The sequence below is a fragment of the Tamandua tetradactyla genome, chromosome 21, assembly GCF_023851605.1.
Source record: "Tamandua tetradactyla isolate mTamTet1 chromosome 21, mTamTet1.pri, whole genome shotgun sequence".
Lineage (NCBI taxonomy): Eukaryota > Metazoa > Chordata > Mammalia > Pilosa > Myrmecophagidae > Tamandua > Tamandua tetradactyla.
The window spans coordinates 47617863-47641942 of NC_135347.1; the positions used below are offsets into that span (position 1 = coordinate 47617863).

Here is a 24080-nt window from a genome sequence, read left to right on the forward strand (position 1 = left end):
CCATACCAAACTTTGAAATCTGTTCTACAACTAATTGTTGTGCTGTGTTGAAAGTTATTGCTTTTTTGTATGTATGTTATTTTTCACAAAAAGCTAAATATATATATATAGATAGATTCCTTTTAGCCTCCAATGTTCTGGAGCAGCTAGAAGGAAAAATCTGAGAGAATGGTAGCCCATGACAAACTCTAAGATCTGTCCTGTAACTATTTGTTGAAGAGTGCTTTGAAAACTATTGCTTTTTTTTTCTTTGCTTTGTGTATATGTTCCATTACACAATTTTAAAAAGTTAAAAAACAAAAAACACTTCTCACCCTGGGAAGAGGTTGATATTTTTCCTATTTTGTAGTGAACTAATTGAAATCCGGTGCACTATTTGTGAGACTGGAGTAGGAAAAACTCCCATTTTCATCCTTCTGGTCCAGGATTTTTCCCGTTTATCAAGCTGCCAAAGTATCATGCCAAGGTCAAGGAAGCGATTGACTGAGCAGAGACAGATCACAACAGGGTCGTAATGATAAGCAGTCCACGGCTGGCCATCAGATTGAGGGCTTTGGAAAAGCTTCTTAGCTGCTCTACAGAACCATGCAATTAGCTTGTGTTTCACAGAACAATGCAAGAAGGAGAAAATGCTACTTTCACCCTGAAGTTCACGCAGACCCACTCCTTGAGGGGGACGTAGTTGTATAACTCAACAAAGGTTTTTTTTTTTTCAGTCACAGCTTCTCTCTTCAGCCTTGGGGGTATTCCAGACTATTCCGCATTCCCTCCTGGTTTGGGATTTAGATATTCCTCCCCTTCTTGGCACTGGCAATTGTCTCTCCACAGGGGAGTGAAATGTTCCCCATGCATCATGAGTTTGAGTCCTAGCGCCCTCGTCTAGTCAGTAGTTTGACTTCTATTTTTCACCTACCTGTAAAACCAAGACAGAAAACAAAACCTACTGTCCCCACCACCAATGAAGCACTTTAGGAGTTGGCATATAAGGTTGCCATTTATTTCAGTCTGCCGAGTAAGAATTAAGACACTACAATCAAAAAGTCTACAAATTTATAATTGCATGAAATAAAGGCCGTGTTAGTGGCAAAATGGTAAGAAACGTGACTTTAGTAAAAAAGGCTAGTTCTTCAAGTTGAAGTAGTCAAATGAGAAGCATGCGTTCATGATCTCCTCACCCCATTTCATCGCACCATTGGCCAGCAATTAGGAAGCACCCGTCATGGCCCTTCTTTCTACCTTTCATTAGAACAGACAAACGATACCAAGGAGGAGAAGAGTCAGGCCATTCTAAAGTAATTCCATCAAAGAAGATTCTGTAATTGCTTTTCTCGGTCAATTTCTAGCACCCTGTGCTGGTGTGTAACTGTAATGCACCCCAGAAAAGTCATGTTCTTTTCATCCTAATCCAGTCTTGTGGGGGCAAATCTGCTGTTTAGGGTGGGACCTTTTGATTAGATTATTTCTGTGAAGTTGTGACTCTGCCTTTTCAAGGTGGGTCTTATTTAGTTTACTGGAGTCCTTAAAGAGGCTTGCAGGAGAGAAAGCGCAGATCGGACACAGAGAGCAGACACACAGACACAGGTGTCTGAAAATGCTTAGAGAACTGACATGAAGAGCAGAGAAATGAAGCCAAGACACAAATGTTTGGAGATGTTAAGCTAAGAGGTGAAATCCAGAGTTTGCACTGGAGAAGCTAGGAGGGCCTACGTATGCTCAGGGGAGAGGCCACTGAAACCAGGGTCTGAAAGCCATGGAACCCGGGAGCAAAGGTCCAGCACATAACGCCATGTGCTTTCCCATGTGACAGAGAAACCCAGAAAATGACCAGCCTTTCTAGAGTGAAAGTACCCTCTTGTTGGTGCCTTCATTTGGCCATTGTCATGGCCTTAGAACTGTCAGCTTGTAACTTAATAAATCCCCTTTGTAAAAGCCAATCCATTTCTGGTATATTACATTCCAGCAGCTTTAGTAAACCAAAACATAGCCTTTGTATTGTTTCTCATAATTTTTAAACCAAATTTTAAGTGCTAAATTGAAACGTGGCTTATTTCATTATGTCCTCAAGGGAGGGAAAAAGGAATTCTTCACCATCCTCCGTATAACAACATATTTATGCTTTTAAACAATGGTAATTGGCTCCTTTACTGTATTAACTGTTCCTCACATGTATAATTTTCCATTCATTCTTCAGGATGCCTGGGACCCCAACAGTGGTGGGTGAGAGCGCAGGCTGTGGGTCAGACTGCCCAGATGGCCGCTCCTTGGTTTCCATGCTGGGTATCCTTCGCACAGTTATTCCCCACTCTAAGACCCCATTTCCTCAATTGTATAATGTGTATAACAATATATCTACCTCACTTGAGTTGTTGTAGGAAATAACAATGAAGTGGATGAAGGCTCGATTTTTTTATTTCAATTTATTACATGCCTGGCATATAATAATAGTGCAGAAAATATGTTAGCTTTCACCGCACAGAAAATAGCATGCATAACTTACACTTGGCTTCATTTCCCTATTACCCAAAAGAATAATTTTAACGTGGTAAATGTTCTAAGAATAGTAATTGGCCACCTTGGTATTAGGCTGTTGGTATTAGTGTGTCTGCGTTTCTATCAAACTATTATAATTTTGATTTGAGTAGAGTAGTTTGCTTCTAAATTGTGGTTCAGTTATCAGCAAAGGAGAATAATAAAACCGTGTTCCTATCATATGTCTTTGACTGTGCACACAGACACTTCAGTTTGGACTTGATTTGAAGCTAGCTGTGGCTTCGCAGAAGCAAGGGTTGGTAGCCTATAAAAAGAGGCCATCAATGCCTGTGAACTGAAAGTATTAATTCAGGACTGGCAATGGCTTTCTGTATAAATATCCCCTAAAGTCCCTAAATTTCACTCATAGCAGAACCAGAAAACTTTTACCAAGTTATTTAGAAAACCCGTCATTACAAAATGAAAATAACCAGGAGTCAAATTCACTCACTTAACCCACATTCGCTGACCACCTGCTTTGCCTGAGGCATCCTTCTCCCCTGGGGATGCCAAGGCCCCAGCACAGCCCTTGCGCTCTCCGAGCTCAGTGTAATGTGCAGCATCTGGCACTGGACTTGTGGTTTGCTCTGACACCAGAAGATTGTGTCTTCAAAGATTGCCTTTCTAGTTTCATGTCTGTTGGTGAGATGTTCATTCTGCTGCCAGGGTAGCAAAGCCAGCGTGGGGTACTACTTGAGCTTCCTGGGCTGCTGAAAGCAGATACCATGAAATGAGTTGGCTGCTGACAATCTGAGGCTAAGAAAGTGTCCAAATCAAGGTGATGCGTCTTCCCCTAACCTGGCTGCTGGGATGCTTGGCGTCTGCTGGTCTCTCCCTTCCTTCTCTTCCAGGTTTTGTTGCTTCCACCTTCTTGCTTCTGGTGGCTTTTTCTTTTTCTTCGTATCCATTCCGTTTAGAAAGAACGCCAGTGATAGGATGAAGACCCATCTTGAATGGGGCAGATCACACCTCAACTGAAGTAGCCCCATCAAAAAGCCTCATCCTCCTACCTACAATGGGCCCACCCCGCAGGAATGGATTAGGGTTAAGAACATGTGTTTCTGGGGTGCCTACAGCTTCAGACCACCACAGGTCCTCACGAAATGTTCACTGATAGATGCCTTTAATCACAAATCACCGAAGTTGCAGAACATCTTTGATTTTCCAGCCTAAAGACAGTGTGTGTACGTGTGAACATGTCCATGTGTTTGCTCGATGCTTATGCCACCAGTCAGGGCTCAGGGCATCAATATAAAAGCAAGGGTGGAACTATGGATAAAGCAGTGTGCAGTCATGTTAAGAAAATTGCCATCTGACAGGTTTCTTCTTTGTAAGTCTTACCTTCTAAAGTGAAAAACCAGTGTTTATAGTTACATAGAATATGAGACAGAGTTTTAATTTGATTGGGTGTTCAGGTTAAAGATCCTAAATTTTAAAAAGGCAATCAAACAGTAGATTAAGTTATTCTTTCAGGAAAATAAGTACAATTCAAAGCAGGTGTGACTTTTATTTGAAATCAGATCCCAATTTTGCCACTTACTAGATATGTGATTTTCAGCAAAGGAATTACCTGGATTGGTAAAAATGGAAATTCTTGTTTCCCTCAATCGTTATAAGGAGTACAAGAGCCATTATACACAAAGTGCTTTGTTTGGTACTTGGCAAATAGTAGACATTCAGTTAAAAGAAACCATTACAGTTAGTATTTATTTTCCCTTCAAGGATGTGTGCCTTTTAAAATTGGGCCCTTGGACAATTTAATGTCTTAACAGATTGAACTCTTAATGGTATAATTTTGAATGCCGTGGTACAGAATTAATAGTGATAAATAGATGTATGTTACATGTGCATGTGTGTAGTATATTTTAGGTAGAAGTAAATGAAAATCAGTTTGACTGTATTGTTTGGAAGCGAAACTGTTAGTTTGTATCCATCTGTATCTTACTATCCGTCTACCTACACGCCTACCTACCTATCTCTCCATCTATGTACAACTCCATAAAAATTATAGCATAGATGACCAGCTACGGTGAAAATTAGTCCAGCAAGTTCTCTGCCTTTGCTCATGCAGAGACGACCCCACACCTCTGTTGCTGGGTTGCCGTCATCATCAGTGGTTTGGTATTTTATGTCCCAGCGATATGCTAAATTCCAAACAGTCACCTTTATTATTTTTGCTCTCCCAAAGCACAGTCCTGGCCTCAAAATTGGTAAATGATTATTTGTTAACAGTATCCCTATATGCAAAAGTCAGCGAAAACAAAAAATAAACATTTCGGAAAAATCCACAGAGGTAGAAGCAAGGGGCCTTCTGAAAACCAGATGAAGTATAAATGAGGTAGAATTCTGAAGGCAGCACTTTTGGTTTCCTAGGAAAGTAAGTTTCTCACTTTGCTGTTCAGCCATCCTCCTTCTGTGATGAAATGAAGAAAAAACAAAAAGATGTAAAACAAACATGGAAGACTGAGACCATAAGCATCCCAGCAATACAGTTTTTAGGAAAAAACGCAGAGAGGTGTTTAGGTCCCACAAGAGACTTGGGGAACTTCGCGAGTAAATGGGAGTGGAGGCGCCCCTAGACCAACCTCCAGGAACAGACTCATAGAGCTCTTTAATAAGTATGCCTGGGAGTTAGGCTTTCCTGGAAAAAACAAATTAGTGTGAGAAGCCAGTACTGTGCAATTTCTGTTTTAAAAATAGCCAAGTATTGTTAAGGCTGCTGTGTGCATTAGAGAAAAAGCTGGTGCCCTTGTTAATATTTGCCTCAGCTTCCACGTTGAAACACAGGAGCTACACTGAGATTCTTGCCTGGTAAAAATGCTGCAAAGGTCATCAGGTTTGTATCACTTGGGATCACTTTGTGGTCCATTCTTGGATCCGTCCAGTGACAGGGGGGATGTACCCCCTTTTTTGAAGTAGGTCTTGCAAAAAAGAACAGCCAGTGATGGTTCCGCCTCTTTCACTAAGGACCTGGGCTGCGCCTGCCTGTCTATTTCAGCTTTGCATTTGCCTAATTGCCCTGCGAGGCTGGCAGGGACATTCCCTGCAGCCACGGCTCTGCTGACTACAGACCCTACCTGGGACTCTAAACTGGTGCATCAGCATTTTAGGTAGAAATGAATGAAAAATCAATCAGGGAGACTGCAGTGGTAGCATGCACAACTCTAACCTAATTTGTGCATAATTTTCAACTACTCTCCATAGACCCAGGCAGTGTTTAAGATGGTAAGTGAATCTGTAACAAATGTGTTGCTGTTTCTACGTTTCTACTTATTCGGCATTTTTTTTTTTTTTGGAGTGCTCTTTTCTAGTTAGAACAAACAAATTTAACCTGCCTAGAAAGCCACATGTAAAATGAATGATGATGTCAAGTTTCATGAAGATATTATTTATTTGCCCTGGTTTACGTTTCAGTTCCTAATTAGACTGGGTGATAAATATTCATAGATAAGCACATCAAATTGCTGTTTTATTAATTTATACTCCAAATTCAGAAGGCTTAAAAAAAATTTCAAGTCTATTTAAATCTTTGACATATTCCTTTGTTACTTGCTATAACTATTTACATCCAAACTACAGTGTTTGAAATTTCTAAATGTACAATTCTGCAAACAGAGAGTTAAACTCTATTTGTCCTCTGGCCACTTGCACTAGATCAGGGGAACTGGAATTGTTCAAAGCTGCAGGCTTCAGCTCTCAAAGGCATCTACAGTAACTTTCTGAACAGATTGGGTTAAATATTTTTACAGACCCATTATATGATGATAAGGCGGTAATAAGTTGTGCAGTGCAACACTCCAAAGGGTTCCAAATCTCACAATCCTTTTTTGTATGTGATGCTCTCGCAGTGAAGAAGATTCTTCTGGCTATAAAGATGAAGAGTCTACTTCTTCTGGTGCTGATTTCAATCTGCTGGGCTGATCAGCAGTCGGACAACTATACTCTAGAGCATGGAAGAGTTATCCACATCCAAGGTAAGAAACAGATTCTCTTAGGAAAGTCAAATTAATTTCAAGTTACTTCAAATTGAGATGCTGGGTTAGTGCTGCTTAATTTTAGTTCTGCTGCATTGACTTCTTTCCCTTTCTGCTAGTTGGTGAACATGCTCCCTGGATTTTCAATGCTATGTTGCATTACTATTAAGAACTGGGGACAAAGTTGAATGGCTTTAGAGGCCAGCTGTGGGGAGTTGATGCCAATCGTTGGAGGATTTTTAGTGTAGCTGTTATCTTCTAAGAATAGAGTGCATAAAGTTTACTTAAATGTGTTTGGGGGCAGGAAGAAATACAAAATAAAACTTCAGATGTAAGATCATTCTTTCAGAGTGACTGTTTAATCATTTAAGAGAAATGATGTAAATAAAATGAAAGTCAGGCAAGCTATGGGGTGAGGAAAAAGTAGTTTACTCCATTACAGTCTTCTTCAGTAAAGCTTTAGTTCCCATAGACCAATACATTGTTCCCGTGTATTTCTGTTCAGCTCAGCTGAATCCTAAAGCTGAGAGCTGTGGTAAGATTTGAGGCTGCAGTACAATGCAGCTATTTCCTCAGTCCCAGCTTCAGATGAGGGACTTCCTGCATTGAGAAAGCTATCAGACTTAGACAGTAAGAGGAGAGAGCTTAAGCAGTTGTATTCTCTCCCCTGGCTTCTGTATGCTGAATAATTAAAAGCAAGAATTATAAAATTTAACAGTTTAAAATGATATGAATTTTATATGAGACTCCATTTGGGTGACCAGAGGCAATATAAGTTCTCTAAGAGACAGAAAACGTCAAGTTCTATCTTCAAGGTCAAAAGTGTTATCTCAGAAAACTGCATTCACTGTTGAAAAGTATGACTTGTGAAGGTCAATCAATGGTATAAGTCTGCCTAGAAGTCCTTTCTTTACTCGATGTGTTCTGACTACCAAAATAGAATTTTGAATTTGACTACGTCTAGCTATATTAGATATGTCTTTTCTCAGTCCTGTTTGCTTCCAACAGCTACATTTTTTTCACTGCTGAACCGTGAAAAGGAATTATATAATCATAACTTCTACTCTGCAAGCTGCTGACTCAGCTGTTTCCTTCAATGTATGTAGTGGAATCAAAGCTTTTTCCCCAAAACAAGATTGTAAAATATTTGCCCATAGAGATTTCTGGTAAGGAGTAACATCCTTTGAACTTGTAGTCACAGAATTCAATTCACCCAAACTAATAATACTTAGCCATTATTAAAAATAACAGTTTTAGATTCTACGCAAAATAAACTTTAGCTGTAGTTTCAAGTTATTAGCAGAGAGATACCTGTTATATCATAATCTGTATGTGAAACATTTAGTTCTAAACTGCACCCATGGAATGGCAATATTTTAAAACTGTACTAACATTTTTAAAATTATTCCTGGTGAGCCTGTAAGTTAGACTCATGTTTTCTCATCACCGAGAACTTCTATTACTCCAGCCTTCCCATCCATTTGTGCTCTGTTCAAACACCATGCATGGGAATTTCTGATCCATCCTATCAAAACTGTCCAGATTATTAGCATACATTCATTGTCCTTTTTTTTCCTAAAAAAAAAAAAAAAAAAAAAAAACCAGTAGTCGACTTCATTTTGATTGTAAATTCACATTCTTAGAAAGTATAGGCTTGGCCTTGAAGAGTTGCTCAGAGCGTTCGGATAGTAGAACTATAAAGCCTGTGTCTGGTTTATGGAAGTGAAAACTGAGATACAGTTTGAGTCGTAGTATGTCATTAAGTCCATAAGAGAAATTGGCTCTAAAATTGCATGAAATGCCAGTTCTTATTACTTTTCTCCCCCCAATGGAAAATATTTTCCTTTTCCTTTAAGTAACATTCAGACAGAGGTTTTATACCCCTTCAGTTCTTTAGAGAAACCACTCCCAGAGATCATGCCATAATTTCACTTGTCTTATACAAAGCAAAAGTAAATCATATAGCACAGAAATAATAACGCCGATAAGCTTCATTGCCTTCTTGAAATACTGAGCTGTTTTCTCACATTTAAAAACTTTTATCTATCAGACATGGCCCGGAAGGAATTTAAGGGGGCTTAAAGCCTCACAAAATTTTATAAGAATTTTTGCTGTCAGTTGGTTAAATAACAATGTGAATCTCAAATTCCTTAATTGTGTTGGTTCGCAGTATGAGCCTCCTCAGTGACAGAGGAGTGTTCAAGATTGACAATACTATAAAAACATGTTTTCTCTCCGATTTTTCACTAAATTTGCATCTTTATACTCTAAGTTGCCCCAGATCTATGTAATACCAGGAGAACAGTGCATGCCAGTCTCAAGCTCTTCTTGGCCACCTTGCTGCAGATGCTCAAATTTTGATAAATCCATTCTTGAGTCTCATGCATAAGAGTTACTTAATCATCTATCTAATGACTTCCTCACAATTCTGGCAGGGGAGACTCTGTAGAGATCTAGGCACAGAAGACTTCATCTGGCTAAGTTAAAAAAAAAAATGAAGAAAACAAGCCAACAAAAAAGGCAGATGACCAGGAAAGAAAATAGCAAGTTTATGTCCCACTGTAAAGTGTTTTAGCAATGAACATTTTCCTGGTGGTGACAAAGGGAACTACCCCAGCTTCCCATGGAGAAAGACCTTGTTGTAGATAAAATTGAGCATGTACTAATTCATTCTCCTTCATTTTTTTTATTCAATTAATTTGGTTTCATGAGAAAGCAAATTTCACTTTTCATTGGAAACAGCTAAAAATGTGCAACCCAGATTCAGCTTGTGTTATCATATAACACCTTCAGGGGATAGTAATTTTCTCAAATTCTTCCTATAGGAAGAGGAGCTGCTGGTAATACCTTCTCTATAACACTCCCAATTCATGGATTATATTCTTCATTTAATGATGCGTTTATTCAGACAACTTCTAAGTCTTTGGGAATTGAGACCATTAGACAGAATTTTAAATGGAGTACCACACCACACACAGGCATGATTTTAAAAATACTTGTATCAGGTCTCGAGACTCTGTGCATATGTTCAATTACCAGTAGAAGTTCAGAGATATGAATACATAACTTTTAAAAAAGATAGTTTTACATAGACAGCAGAGAAATGTTGTGACCATTTGCCCATCAACCAAAGTAAAAAACAAAATAGTTAGACCTCACCCATAAGTGTTGACTTTATCAAAGTCATGGTACTAGCGCTTTCTGGATTTGGTCCTCAAGCAGAGGTCTTCTAATGACAAGTTCAAGAGTCTTTTCTTTCAATGCCACTTACCAGCTTTTGACTATGGTCAATTTACTTAATCTCTTTAGTCTCAGTTATTTTATTTATCAAATTGGGATTAACCAGTGTTTATTCCATAAAGCTTTGTGAGAATTCAGTATATGGAAAGTGCTAAGTATAATGCCTGACACTCGCTAAGTTCCCAAAAGATGATAGCCATTATTGGTTGTTCTCGTTTGCTAGCTGCCGGAATGCAATATACCAGAAACAGAATGACTTTTAAAAAGGGGAATTTAATAAGTTGCTAGTTTACAGTTCTAAGGCCAAGAAAATGTCCCAATTAAAACAAGTCTATAGAAATGTCCAATCTGAGGCATCCAGGGAAAGATACCTTGGTTCAAGAAGGCCGATGAAGTTCACAGTTTCTCTCTGAAGTGGAAGGGCACATGGTGAGCACAGTCAGAGTTTCTCTCTCATCTGGAAAGGCACGTGGTGAACACAGCATCATCTGCTACCTTCTTCTCCTGATTTCCTGTTTCATGAAGCTCCCTGGGAGGCATTTTCCTTCTTATCTCCAAAGTTCGCTGGCTGGCAGACTCTCTGCTTCTTGTGGCTGCGTCATTCTCTGCTTTCTCGGAATCTCCCATTCTCCAAAATGTTTCATCTTTTATAGGACTCAAGTAAACCAATCAAGACCCACCCAAACGAGTGGAGACACTTCTCCCCTAATCCAGTTTAACAACTACTCTTGATTGGGTTACATCTCCAGGGAGATGGTCTAACTACATACAATATTGAATAGGGATTATTCTGCCTTTACGAGATGGGATTTTGATTAAAACATGGCTTTTCAAGGGTACATGCATCATTTCAAACCAGGACATTGGTATATTTATTATTTCTGCACTGTGTTTAAGTAGAAAAGAAAACACAAACACTGATGGAAAAAGCTCATGCTTCTCAAATTACATTTGCTAACAGAACCATGGCATTGCCTTAGTTCTACTGAAGTAAACATTTTAGACTTTGCTTCTCCACCAGGATTAAGGTCTAAGGTCAAATATCATCTGATTACCTTTATTTTCTTAGTAAGCACTGTTAGAAGTTTCCCAAACCCAATTAACAATTCCCCTAATATACTTAGTGTATGAATACCCATAAGCTACTTAAATTTTTTGATAAGAATAGTAAAGGGAAATTTCAGAAGTAAAAAATGTTTTCCTTCTTTTTTACAAAATGCCTTGCCACCTTTCTTAAAAGATAAAAGAGGGCGGGCCACGGCGGCTCAGTAGAAGAGTTCTTGCTTGCTATGCTGGAGACCCAGATTCAATTCCTGGTGCCTGCCCATGCAAAAAAAAAAAGATAAAACAGCTGGATTTTTTTAAGAATTGTCAGAAGTTCATCTCTACGGCTGAAAAACTAATATATATCCTGTGTATACCCCAACCTCAGTTCAGCTTGGCATGTGGTACTCTTTGATAACATGCCTCTATCCCTCACCAGATTGTCAGCTTTGTAAAACACTGCTGTCTAGTAGTGCCTGGCACATAGTAGGTGCTTTTGTATTTGTTGAATAAGCAAATGAACAGGTAGATGTGTATAAGGAGATACATCCAAATTACCAGTATGATAATGAGCACTGCTTAAATGCTTACATCCATAACATTTATCAAGCCATGTTTGGGCTCATAGAACATTAACTACATGACGGCTTTCATTTTTTAGATGCCAGCATGAGCCAAATCAGAGTTTAAGAATTTGAAAGGATTTTGTGGACTTAATCTAGATCAGTCTCCAATTGTACCAATGAGGAAATCGAGACCCAAAGATTTTAAGTGGCGTGACCCAGGTTTGCGTGGCTGATGAGGGGCAGTTTCTCTTGGCTGATTTCTTGCTCCCCTTCAAATCTGTGCATATTTCTCACCTTTTTTAATACATCCATCCTGACTAGGGCAATTCTGAGACCTCTCTGGCATCTTGATCACTCTCACTTTTCTCCTTTTCTCATAGCATTGTAGCTGCTTAATTTAATGTAATGGTGCACTGTCCGCCTCTCCACGAGAATGTATGTCATGTATGTCAGCTTCACGAGAGCAGGGGTCATTGTCCAGTGTATCCCAGGCACCTAAACTGGTCCCGGCTATATAGTGAGTGATGAATATATATTTGTTGAATAAATCCAAGACCAAATCCATGCATTTTTCCTAATCAAGTCCTAGTCCAGTGTTTTCAAATCTCAGAGAATTTGTCAATTTGCAGAACAAGAGAAAGCAGATGAGGAAGAGGATGATAATTTGGGGTAGCTGTTCAGTTTGGTCATATTTGTGGCTCCCACACTGCAGGCAGCATCTTACACCCCATGGAGTCCCCCAGAGGCAGGATGCAACAATCTTCTTTAACACATCTTTGCAACTTTGAAGAGTATTGGATTTATATTTGGTCACTGCAGTGCTATCCTGTTCCTTATGTCATATCTGCAGAGCTGGGATCTGGTGGTGCAGTGAGTGGATCAGAAAGGAAGAAATGGCTTTAATAATGTATGATCATAAGCTATCTCAGAGGCAGAGCTTAATAGGGCAACTAAAAAAGTGCTCTTCCAGCTTAATTTTCTTTCTCCCTCTTAAAAAGAGCTCTCTCTGAGTTTGTTATAAAAGTTTAAATGAATTCACTTTTGTCTTTTTGAGGCAGAGTATGTTATTTCTATCCACAAATGTAATGGCTGCAAATATCAGTGTGATAATTTTCCACATAGTATCTGGATAAATATATAAATGGTTAATAACTACCTAGATGTTACTAGGTGTGAAATAGAGACTTCGTCGTGGAATTATGAACATTAGCAGCAGCATCAAAATTGCATGACTGATTCTAAAATCTCTTATCAAGTTTAAGGAATGAAGCCAAATATAATAATAAAAATCTATTGTATTAAACACAGACTTACCATTGAATCAAACTAATAACACCATCACGTGAATATAATAAGTGAGCCCAAAAGAAGGAAGATATACATAGAGGCATACACATACATATATCTGTGAAAATACTCATATATTGCACAGATAAATATATACACTTATAGACAACTTATATATCGAGCACCTAGTACGTATAGTATTGGGGATACAAAGATAAACAAAACACAATGTCTCTGGTTCATCAAACCTATCATCTAATAAGGGAGACAGACATTAGTGTGAACTGTTTATGGTGATAACTGCTATGGAGGAAAAGGACAGGATGCTATGGAGAGAAGATAACATTACATATTATTATTTTTACTTAAACAGAAGCATTCAAAAATCAGTTTTTTTAAAGTATAAGTATAAATCAAACACAGTGATCCTTTTTAACCTGTGGGGTTTCTGTACCAGACACACAAACAGATGTGTAGTTATTTACACACACACAATGGTTATAAACAGAAAACAAATGCAAGAAATGGAGATCGGTATACAATTTCTATAAATCCCGTAATCTGTATTCAGGAATATATGTTTTCATGCTAACTTTGATTTTGTCAAGATGTATATGCAATTGTCTGCCCATATGCTATTCCTTTTTGTTTTGTGTGTCCTTTTGAGAAAATCTACTCATTCAGGCATTTGTCGTACATTCACCTTCTTCATGCAACACTGGATTCCACTCTGTGGAAGGACAGACCATCTCCTCAGCGAGCTCCCTGGCAATAATACTGGAGCAGCAAATATAGCAAAAGAATTAAAAAGTGTTCGATAAAGATACAAATACAGAGAAAAGAATAGTGTATCTTAATACACTTAAGAATAGAGATCTTAATCTCTAGAACTTTGTGTCTATACCCACTGAAGTTTTTATTATGTGGTAGATTTAAACCCCCAAAAATACATCTTAGAGAATATTTCTAAACTTGATATTGAAAAATCTAGAATGTTGAGTTCTATTTTATTCTGTAACATGTCTATTAAAACAATACAATTTTATCATTTTTCAAGTATATAAACCTATATTTAACCAACTCTTCAGGTAGAAACCAACTCACACTGAATAACCATTGCTTCTCTATTCTGTCCAAAGTGCTGAATTCAGCAAACTATGAAAGAAACCAATGATCATTTGGACACTGTCCAGAATACCCAGAAATATCCATTAAATAGTGAAGCCTTTCCCTTTGGTTGCAGCTCTGCAAGAACCAATGTTGACTTAACTAAAGCACTGATCTGTAGGTAATGGCTTAGTGTCTCAAGAATAGTTTGAATGTGTTTCTCTGATTTTACCAAATATGAAGAAAGAATAGATTTATATTTCTTTATTGGTTCAGCCCTTCAGTTTGTTTTAAATAGAAAATGGAAAATTGCTGTAGTAGTAGAGTCTTTGGGAATACAAAAAATACGCGACAAAATTAGAATATTCAGCTAAGAAGTTATCAAATAATGGCATCAGGAAGGGAGAAAACTTCATCGTAGAAAACATTTTTATTTCAAAATGAAGATATTGAAAGCCTAAGAAAGCTAAAAGTTATATAAAAGTACTTCAAGAATAATTTATATATTTTATATTGTGTATTTTATATTGCCACAATGTAGTATCAGACAAGTATACCCTCAAGAACAATTAGCAAGTGGTCAGTCCATATGGTAACCATTTCAACTTTGGTTGAATTCAACATGCCAGCTATTTGGCTTCATTGCTTAGGCAGTCACATCACATGTGTGCCTCATCTATAAACTCTGAATTATATGCTTTTACATGCTCAAGGACTGTATTCTGCAGTGCATTTAATGAAGTAAGTTAAACAATAATTCTACCTACCTTTTTCAAATACCATCTACTTGAGAGGGGCACTGATATTATGGACAAAACACAAAAAAGGGAATAATGTATATCATTCATGTATAAAACTAACAAAGAAGGTTAGGACAAGGAGCATTGCTATAGGCAAGTGTGTAGATTAGTGAAGAGGATGTTCAAAAAAAATGGAGTTTCATCTTGTTTCTAAACAATAATTGAAAGTTAAAAATGAAACACCATTAAAAGCATACTCCTTCAAGTGCATATTCTCCTTTAAATGATTCTGTTTTTAAGGGTGCTAGATTTACCTCTGCTTTGGCTTGTTCCTGGAAAGCAATGAATTGGACATGTGTCTGTTTGGCTTCATATTACTAAATGGTAGAGAAAGTGCAGGTGAAAGGAAAGACATATAAGTTAAAAGTATGTTTCTTTATGAGTTAAATGTCTTTTATAGTCTTAGTTCCTTATGACTGTATTTGTTCAAAATGAGTATATGATTAGTATTAATGTTGCTAGAAAATAATGAACACTCTCACCCAAGTTGTTTTTTTAAAAAATAGATGAATTTTTAAGTTTTCTTCCCTCGTATTATGTCCATCATGAATAATTACTTCTTACTTTCTCTTGCAAAGTGTTATGAATTATGCTGACAAATTTTAAATGTCCAAGAATCTTCATATGATTATTTTCAGGTCCTCACTTTGCTTTGTCATTTATCATGCAATCGTTAATAAAAGGTTTTAATTAGCATAAAATATTAAAAAGCTGGTTGGGTCAACATGAACAGAATGCATTACTTTAAATGCATTTTAATTCATTTTTTATTGTTCATATTTATAGACTACCCTCAATATTTAAAATTAAAGTGGGCTCTAAAACCAGGCTTCTTAAACTTCACCCTCATTGCTTATACCTATTTGACATGCATAAATGAATGAAAGCAAATGAACATATAAATAGTAAATATCAAAGCTTTTTTAAGGGAAAAAAAACTGTGTGAGAGTATCTGTTCTAGTTTGCTAGCTGCTGGAATACACCAGAGATGGATTTTCTTTTAATAAAAGGGGATTTATTTCATTAGTTCTTCAGAGGAAAGGCAGCTAACTTTCAACTGAGGTTCTTTCTTACGTGGGAAGGCACAGGGCAATCTCTGCTGGCCTTCTCTCCAGGCCTCTGGGTTCCAACAACTTTCCCTGGAGTGATTTCTTTCTGCATCTCCAAAGGCCTGGGCTGAGCTGCAAGTGCTGAGATGAGGTATGCTGAGCTGCTTGGGCTGTGCTACGTTGCGCTCTCTCATTTAAGCACCAGCCAATTAAGTCAGACATCATTCATTGCAGCAGACACGCCTCCTAGCTGACCGCAGATGTAATCAACAACAGATGAGGTTCACATGTCATTGGCTCATGTCCACAGCAACAGAACCAGGTACCTTCACCTGGCTAAGTTGACAACTGAATCTACCATAGTATTCAAGGGTCCTTGGGAAGAATTTTAAAGGAGAATAGGGAAGACCTCTAAGCAGCTAGCTGATGATCAAGCTGACTTGAATAATGAGCAGGAACCCATCACATCAAAAGCCAAGGGTAGAACATTCCAGGTTGGGCTGGAAAATGCAGAGTCTCTAAGATTGGAAAAAAGATGTTTTCAAACCAGAAAGGAGCCAAAGGAACTGTAACATGGCAGCAGAGAGGCTGTGGTTTAAGATGAGGTTGGAGGAAAAGAACTGAAAGCAGACACTTGAACATGTATTTTCACACCAGTGTTGTTAGCAGCATTATTCATTATTGTCAAAAAGTGGAAGCAACCTAGCAAATGGATAAACAAAATGTGATATATACATACAATGGGTATTATTCAGCCTTACAAAGGAATAAAATTCTAATGCATGCTGCAATATGGATGAACCTTGAAGACATCATGCTGAGTGAGACAAGCCAGACACAAAAGGACAAATATTGTATGATCTCACTTGTATGAAATAAGCAGCATATGCAAATTCATAAAGTCGGAAACTAGAATAGAGGTTACCAGGGGCTGGGTGAGGGTGGGAAACAGGGAGCTGATGTTTCCTGGGTACACAGTTTCTGTTTGAGGTGGTAGAAAAGTGTTGTCAATGGATGGTGGTGATAGAGGCACAACTTTGTAAATATCATTAATATCACTGAAATGTATAATTGAAAGTGTATAAAATAAAATATAAAATGGGGAATTTTAGGTTGTATATATATTACCAGGGAAAAAATGCAAAGAGCGAACCCTAACATAAACTATGGGCTTTGGTTAATAGTATAATTATAATAATGTTTCCTCAGTTGTAAAAAGCTACCACACTAATGCAAAATGCTTATCATGAAAGCTGTGTATGCAAGAGGTGGGGTATAAAGGAACTTTACTTTCTGCACGATTTTTCTGTGAACATACAACTGCTCCAATGAAAAAAAAAGATGCCATTGGAGTAGGCACATGACAGGCTATATAGTTCTTTATAAGTGGGTCAGAGTAGAGCATTCAGATATGTTCAAAAAATATTTGAAAGTGGTTAAAAGGTTTTGAGCAAGGGGGCTGACATAATATGATTTGCATTTATAAAAGACCATGTGAATAGTAGATCAGTTTGGACCAAGAGTAAAGACGAGAAGACTCATTAATAAGAGTTTTTTGGGTCATCTAGGTGAGAAATCGTGGTGGCATGAACTAGGATGATAGCAGTGAAGGTGGATGGAGTGAACCAATTTGAAAAATGAAAAGGGAGTTAGAGATGGCAGCACTTGCTGATAGATTGGAAGTAGAGATTAAGGGAAAAAGACACATCCAACAGAGCTCCAAAATGTTGGCTTGAACAAATGAATGAATGATGGAAGCATAAACTAAATTTAAGAAGATGAGGGGGAGAACAAGTTTGGGTAGGGGAGGGAAGACATTTAAAATGTGATCAGTAGGTAGTTGGATTTACTAGTTCAGTGCTCTGGAGAGAGAGTACAGTGCTGGAAAGGTTGAGACTCATAAGCACTTAAATGGTATCTATAGCCATGTGACTAGAGGAGATCACCCAGGGAGGAAGGGGTAAGGTAGAAGGAATACAACAACCCTGCTCTGACCACTGAAGACCCTTCCTCCTTACAGGTGGGTAAAGGAAGATGCAAACTTCACATATTTGCTTCCCAGACACTGAATCTTGATCACTGATCTCTGATGTACGATATGTGGGAATTCTTTTTTTTTTTTTCTGTTGTGATTTAAAAAAAAAATTTCATTAGTTGCAAGCATTTAAAGGAAGGAGTTTTTTGCATTAAAATGTGCATTTCTAGTTTCTGTTGAAAAATCCAGACCTGCTATTTTTCAACCTGTTTTCCTCCAGGACGCAGTATCTGCTGCTCTTCCATTCACTCACTCACTGCTGCCCACCGGCCATTTGTATGTTACTTACCTTTTCTCTTTGTTTCAGCACCAAACTTAGTATCTGACACAGTATAAGCTATCAGCTCATGTTAGCTTATTTAGTCAAGAGTCAAAAGTTTTCTTTTTTTGCATTTAGGATAGACTCTGTGACAGTATTATCTTGATATCGTCTATATTAAGTAAAGACGTTAGCAATATCAATGTATGAAGCCAGAGATGCCGCCTCAACAAGTGTCTTTTCTGCCAATTACAAATAACTTGACCTTAGACTTCATAATGTAGAAGTGGTCTGAGCAGAGACAGGTAGATTTCAGTTGTATGCCTTTACCCCATAAAGCCCATTTCCAGTAGTTAAGGGCTATGTGGATAATTACAGCCTAAGAAGAAGACTCATGTTAATGTGCTGATTTCTCCACACCCTTTCAAACGAGCCTCTATTAGAGTTAAAATCTTAGAAAGTATGGTTACATTAAGAATGTCATCCGCCATGTTAGTGAAATGGTCCATCTATTTTCTATTTTAGTTCTTCATAATGGGTGCCTTAATCTTTCTTTAACCATATTTTGATGGCTTTTTTCCTAAGCTTAAGACACTAGGAATTAAATGTTGTCTTTTTATCCATAAATATTTTAAGAACATGGATAGATTTAACTTCTGAAAATTATTGACAAGGACAGACAATTCTAAATTAACGAAGATGGTAAGATTGTCTGTAGTTCCAGGGTCAATTATGTCTGATTTGACATCTGACATTAACAAAAATAAAGGAGGATTAACATTCCAAAATCACGTACGATGTGTGATGCACAATAGAAAGTGCATCGCCTGGGTGGTCTCATTTAGTTCTCCACACAGTCCTGTGCAATGTAAAGGTGGTTAACCTCTGTGACGTCGAGAGGTTAAGTAATTGGTTAAGTAATAGCTTAAGAGGTTAAGTTATTAAGTGGTAACGGTGAGATTCTAACTCGGGCTAGTTCTACTCCTAACCCACAGTGAACCATACAGCCACCATTTAAGTCTTGTCTTAGCACTTTTGAGTGAAGCATTGGGTTAAAATGGCCCCATTTTTATTCCATTCAACTGATATAACAATGAGAAGAAATCAAACTAATATGAAAATAATGTTTGGTATGGACTCAGACTTCTGAGAAACTCTTCCCACAGGCCAACACAGTGATTCTTAACAGAAATTAGAGGATTAAGGAGGGGGCAGCAGCTGTAAATGTACACAGTCCACACCTACCCCCAAATACAGATGGTCTGGAACACCCAAGGAAGGAGTTGGGTTATATCTAAGCCCACACACTCTGTATAAAGGTTTCTACAGTGGTCGTTCTGAAGTGCTCTCCTGTCCTGTTAAGAACCACTGAGTTAGGAAAATTACCAAAAGTTGATGAGATGTGAATTTATCAGAATCCAACACTGACCATAAAGAGACAATGGAAAAGATAGGAGCTGGTTTGCATACTGCATACCTGGCACACTTTGGATACTCTATAAATATTTCTTAGTAAGAACCAGCTTTTACTGAGCACTTACTCTATGACGGGCGGTAAGTCAAGTTCTTTTACCTCATTTAATCCTTACAAGAGCCCTGGAAAGAAGGTGGCTTAACTAGATTTACTGATGAAGAATCTAAGAAACAGAAAGGATAAATGGCAAAATGTAAGAGTTATCGTCCATATTCTTAACCAATAAACTACAGCTGTTGAGAAAATAAATGAAATAATAATGTGAAAAAACAAAAACTTACAAAGTATATTATCAGCAGAAACAGAGCTAAACTCCTTTATTATACTTCACTTCTTCCTGATAGGAAAAGATGATGGAAAGGGAATTAAGAAGAGGCCCAATATTTTTCAGGATATTAGCAGAATTTCAGGTCTTCATCTCAGACAATGATTTTTAAACATTTAATTGACCCCTATAGTTCTTTGGGAGTTCTTGACCCTATTTCAAGTAAAGTTCACCTTTGATCTGCTTTATATGGCAAGAGTTCGTCTAAGACATCCTCAGGGACTGGAGAGAGGGAATTCAAATGTCTCTGAAAAAAACTTTTTTTATATCGACATAGTTCAACTTTCCAGACCCTAAAATAGTGAGAGCATTTACCCTTATTTTTTCCTGTGAAACTTGAAAATGACAATAACATGGCATGCCTTCATGATCAGCATCTACTCAGAACAATTCTATATTTTGGTATTGTGCAGTTTCCCCATCACAGAATCAGTTTAACTCTAAGGACAGAGAAGAAGATGGTATAGTCAACACCCAAACCCACAGTCCATCTCTTGGCAGCCATTTGAGGAAACTGTGAAAACGCAATTCTCGGCCATTTGTATTAGCTGTAGATTGATAGGAAATAGCTGGGCACAAAGACTGCCCTGTGGCTAAAGTGGAAGTTGCCCCTCAGGGATGGGAAGAGTATGTTCTGGTGGCCTGTGAGACAAAAAAGGGTAAAAACCAGCAGCCCTCACTTTTAAATCAAAGGACAGTCTTAACTTATCCTATTTTCTGCACCAGGCTTTTCCTTTTGAATTGCAAATCCGATAACAATCAGGGCCTTTGACAGCAGCATCTTTAAGGAATAGGAAAGGCAAGGTTAAACTTTCATCCTTAAAGATATGTTTAGAGACAACGTTATTAACAAAGCAACAGGTCTCTGCAAAAAAAGATAATTCTGCAATTCCAACAATAAACTGCACTCGCTGCCACCATGTTCTTATTTTTCTTTCCAGAGATATTTTGGACAAGCATTCTGTTAATTTTTTAATTAAATTATTTTTTAACATTTAAATTCTCGAATGTTTTATTTGCGGTCCTGCCATTTTTATCTAGTTTGTGCATAGGTGACACACTCACATGGTTCGAAAATCAAAAAAATATGGACGCGTACACTCCCAAGCACTCTTCTTCCCAAGACGCCTTCCCACAGGCAACGAAGGTTATTCCTTTCTTGGGGACCTTGTGAATCTTTTCAGATACATTTTAGGCAAAACGACCTATTTCTTTTGCACTGGTACAAATAGTTAAGGAGCACGTTTGCCCTTACGTGTTCTTCAGGTGGGAGTTGAAATCCAGATGAAAGCAAGGGACGACTCCATGGTTTAAACCCAAATTAGGGAGTTGAGGGCAGAGGGCAAGAACGAGATGATTATTAGAAGTTTCTTTCCTGTCCCCCTTCAGGTCTATACACCTTGAGGTTCTGGGTCATAGCAAAGAGGCTTATAATCCTCTGCCTCCAGGAATAGCTGGGAAGGCAAACTAACGCTTCCCATCTGACAACTGGAAAGTACTAGGCTATCGACAAGGACAGTAAAAACTGGTTGGGGGAAGGATGGAAAGGAGGAGTATGGGGGGGAGGGCACCTGTAAATCTTCTAATGCCAAACTCAATAGATACAACAGAACTGTAACCAAACAATACGCTTTTCTGACTCCAGGTCAGAAAGAAACAAAAATAATTACAATTATTGTAAATTATAATAATTAATTTTCCAGTTTCAGGAAATATTGGACTAGTTCCAGTCAGAAAGAAACAAGAATAATTATAAATAAAGGTTAATGAGTAAGTTACTTTTAAAATTTTTCCTAAATTATATATAATATTTAAACATAATGAGTGGTAAAATGCAACAAGAGATAAAACATACATGTATTCTATTTATTGTGTCTTTAATATACAAATTTAGTATGGCTATAAAGTTTTTAATTTTAGAGCTGTACCATGGCAAGCTCAGGTATGCATGTGTACGGAAGTACTAAGTCACTAAGGTGTTTCAGCCAACACACACTTACGGCACGTCAAGCCCTGTTGTGAGTAAGATATGGTCCAGGGAGACAGATTGATTTTTTTTCAATAAACTATGATAAGCTATCTGCTAATAGTAATGAGGACACAAATCCATTTTGGTTGCTCATTGTGCCACAGACTTTGGCTCCCTAAGGGAAACAAAAGCTCCCAAAGTGATGGTCTTACATGCCTCCAAACCTACCAAAGTGATTAACAAACATTACACAACTAAGGAGGCATTTTTAAAATCATGTGGTTTTTTCCTACTAGCTTGTAATGTCAGAATGGAATTAGCTTACAACTTTCAAATAGGAATGCAGTCCCCATGGAGAATCTGTGCTGACGTGTGATGAGTTTTCACTGGTTCTCAACAGAATAAGAAATTGAAACATTCATGCGTTGGTGAAGCTAAGTGTAGTTGGTTGTTTTTTTTTAATTCTGTAATTACCTTTTTCCTATTTTTTTATTTCTAAATGTCCTTATAAAAGGATGGTGGTAGAGGTTTGCTGTTGGTTTTTTGGGGGGCGGGGGTGTTGAGGGAGGTGTTGTTTTTACTGTCCTTATTTGCATCTTATTCAGCCTTCTTAAGTTGATTTCCCAGTTTCGCACAGATTCCCCAATGTAAAAAATCGATTGTTCTAGGAAATCTGAAAATCCAAGAATCTAATGGCTATTTATCTATCCATCAGAGGAGAAAGTAACCCAAACCAAGACAGCTTATTTTGCACAATCCACAATTCATTTTCAAAAAGCAAATTTCAAACCCACAGCACCTTTTCCTTCCTTCTGTCACCTGTGTTTCTTTGGCTTCAAATCGCCAAAAATCATCATCCTTGCAGTAGAACTGAGAACAGTCGTTAACGGTCTGATGATGTTTTAAAATTGTTTTTCTGCAATTCATTGCCATGGCCCCATTGTTTAAACGGTTTCATCTAAATTACATAGAAGGGTTGTTTGGTCACGCCATTGCTTTCAAAATTAAGTGAAATTGAATGATGTCCTCCAGATTTCATGGCAGAATACGGAAAATAATGAGGCCCAAGTGGTTGAGTGCGTCTCTGTCAGTGTTCTCCCCAGGCCCTGCTGCTTCCCCTGGGGACAACGCGGTCCTGGAAGGGCTGCAGGTCTTTCAAGCACGGTCACCGGCCTTCCTAACACAAATAGGGATTTTTGTACCTTTAACACTTTGATCCCCTCTGGACAGCTATACTTCTCCCAATTAACCCTGTTTTTTGGCCACACAACCAAGCAATACTCATTCTAATGATCAGGGCTTATTTTTATCTTTTGCATTTTATTTGCACTATTGATCGAGCAGGCTTTATTCACACATTAATTTCAAACAGATCCAGGTTTTAAACCCAGTGATCAGATCCAAGACTTACTCTCGGAAAACTAGTGCAGAGTTTGTATTTACAGCACTTGGCTCACCTTTTCTGCTGTCTTTGTCTCCCCTTTCCAGTTCAGTGTGTTTCCTGACCAATCCATGTAACAACAACCTGTGATAACAAACCTGATAGATATCTTAAGTTCAAAGTTCTCATGAAGCAGGCTTGCCACAGTCAAACAGCTGAGCCTTGGGAGAGCCTGCAAGGGAACGCAGAGGTGCTGACTCACTTTTCTTTCCCTACATCCTACCTTCCGCAACAGGCCTCCAGCAGTGCTGTGTAATCGGCAGTGCAGATCTTCTGAAAACAACAGCAGCAAAAACAGGTTCAGTTTGATGAACATAAATGGTCCAAAGTCACTAAATGTGTTAAATGAGTCTCTTAAGATTCTTTGAATTTCAGCCAGGGATTTCAGCATCTGTTATGTCAATATTCTACTTCACCTAAAAAGAAATAATAATGGTGCAATTTTAGACATTCTGGCAGAAATTATTTTTTAAAGAAATCAGTGTCTGCTCAGTTCTCAACGTTATGCCACATACGTTATACTCTGTTCATAATACTGAAGTGTAAATAAATGGTACCTAAAAAACTCAAAACGCTTCACTTCAAAAATATTGCAAGACATTTATTTTAGAGTTAACCAAACACACAAATTACAAGTTTTAGTCACTCGTATGACGGTTTTGATCTAGACTTTAACTCATTAGTTTGTAAACACTCAGAACTTTTATTCATTCTGGAACACTTTATGATTACAGTAAACCACACCATAATTTTGAAGTCTGCTATATAACACAGGTGGCATTTTATGTGTTTATTTTTTCACTCCACAAGGTTCATAAATTCAAAAAGGTGAAACTATGGAAGGATAATATATGCCAAAAGTATGCTCAATATCAGGAAGCACCATATTTAAGAAATAATTGTGGAAAATCTATGCAGTAGGAACAGTGGTAAAAGAAAAATGTTTCATGCAAGTTAGGATAATTTATTGAATGATTCAAT

The 24080-nt window shown here is 37.8% G+C and overlaps 1 protein-coding gene across 1 annotated transcript in view; it reads left to right on the forward strand.

Moving 5' to 3' along the window:
* HAPLN1 (hyaluronan and proteoglycan link protein 1) overlaps positions 1-24080 on the forward strand; it is a 79610-nt gene that overhangs the window by 37487 nt on the left and 18043 nt on the right. Inside the window, exon 3 of the mRNA XM_077138713.1 lies at positions 6378-6503. Within this exon, the coding sequence (XP_076994828.1) occupies positions 6404-6503 (100 nt within the window). The 5' untranslated portion in view covers positions 6378-6403. The remainder of the gene's footprint in view (positions 1-6377; positions 6504-24080) is intronic.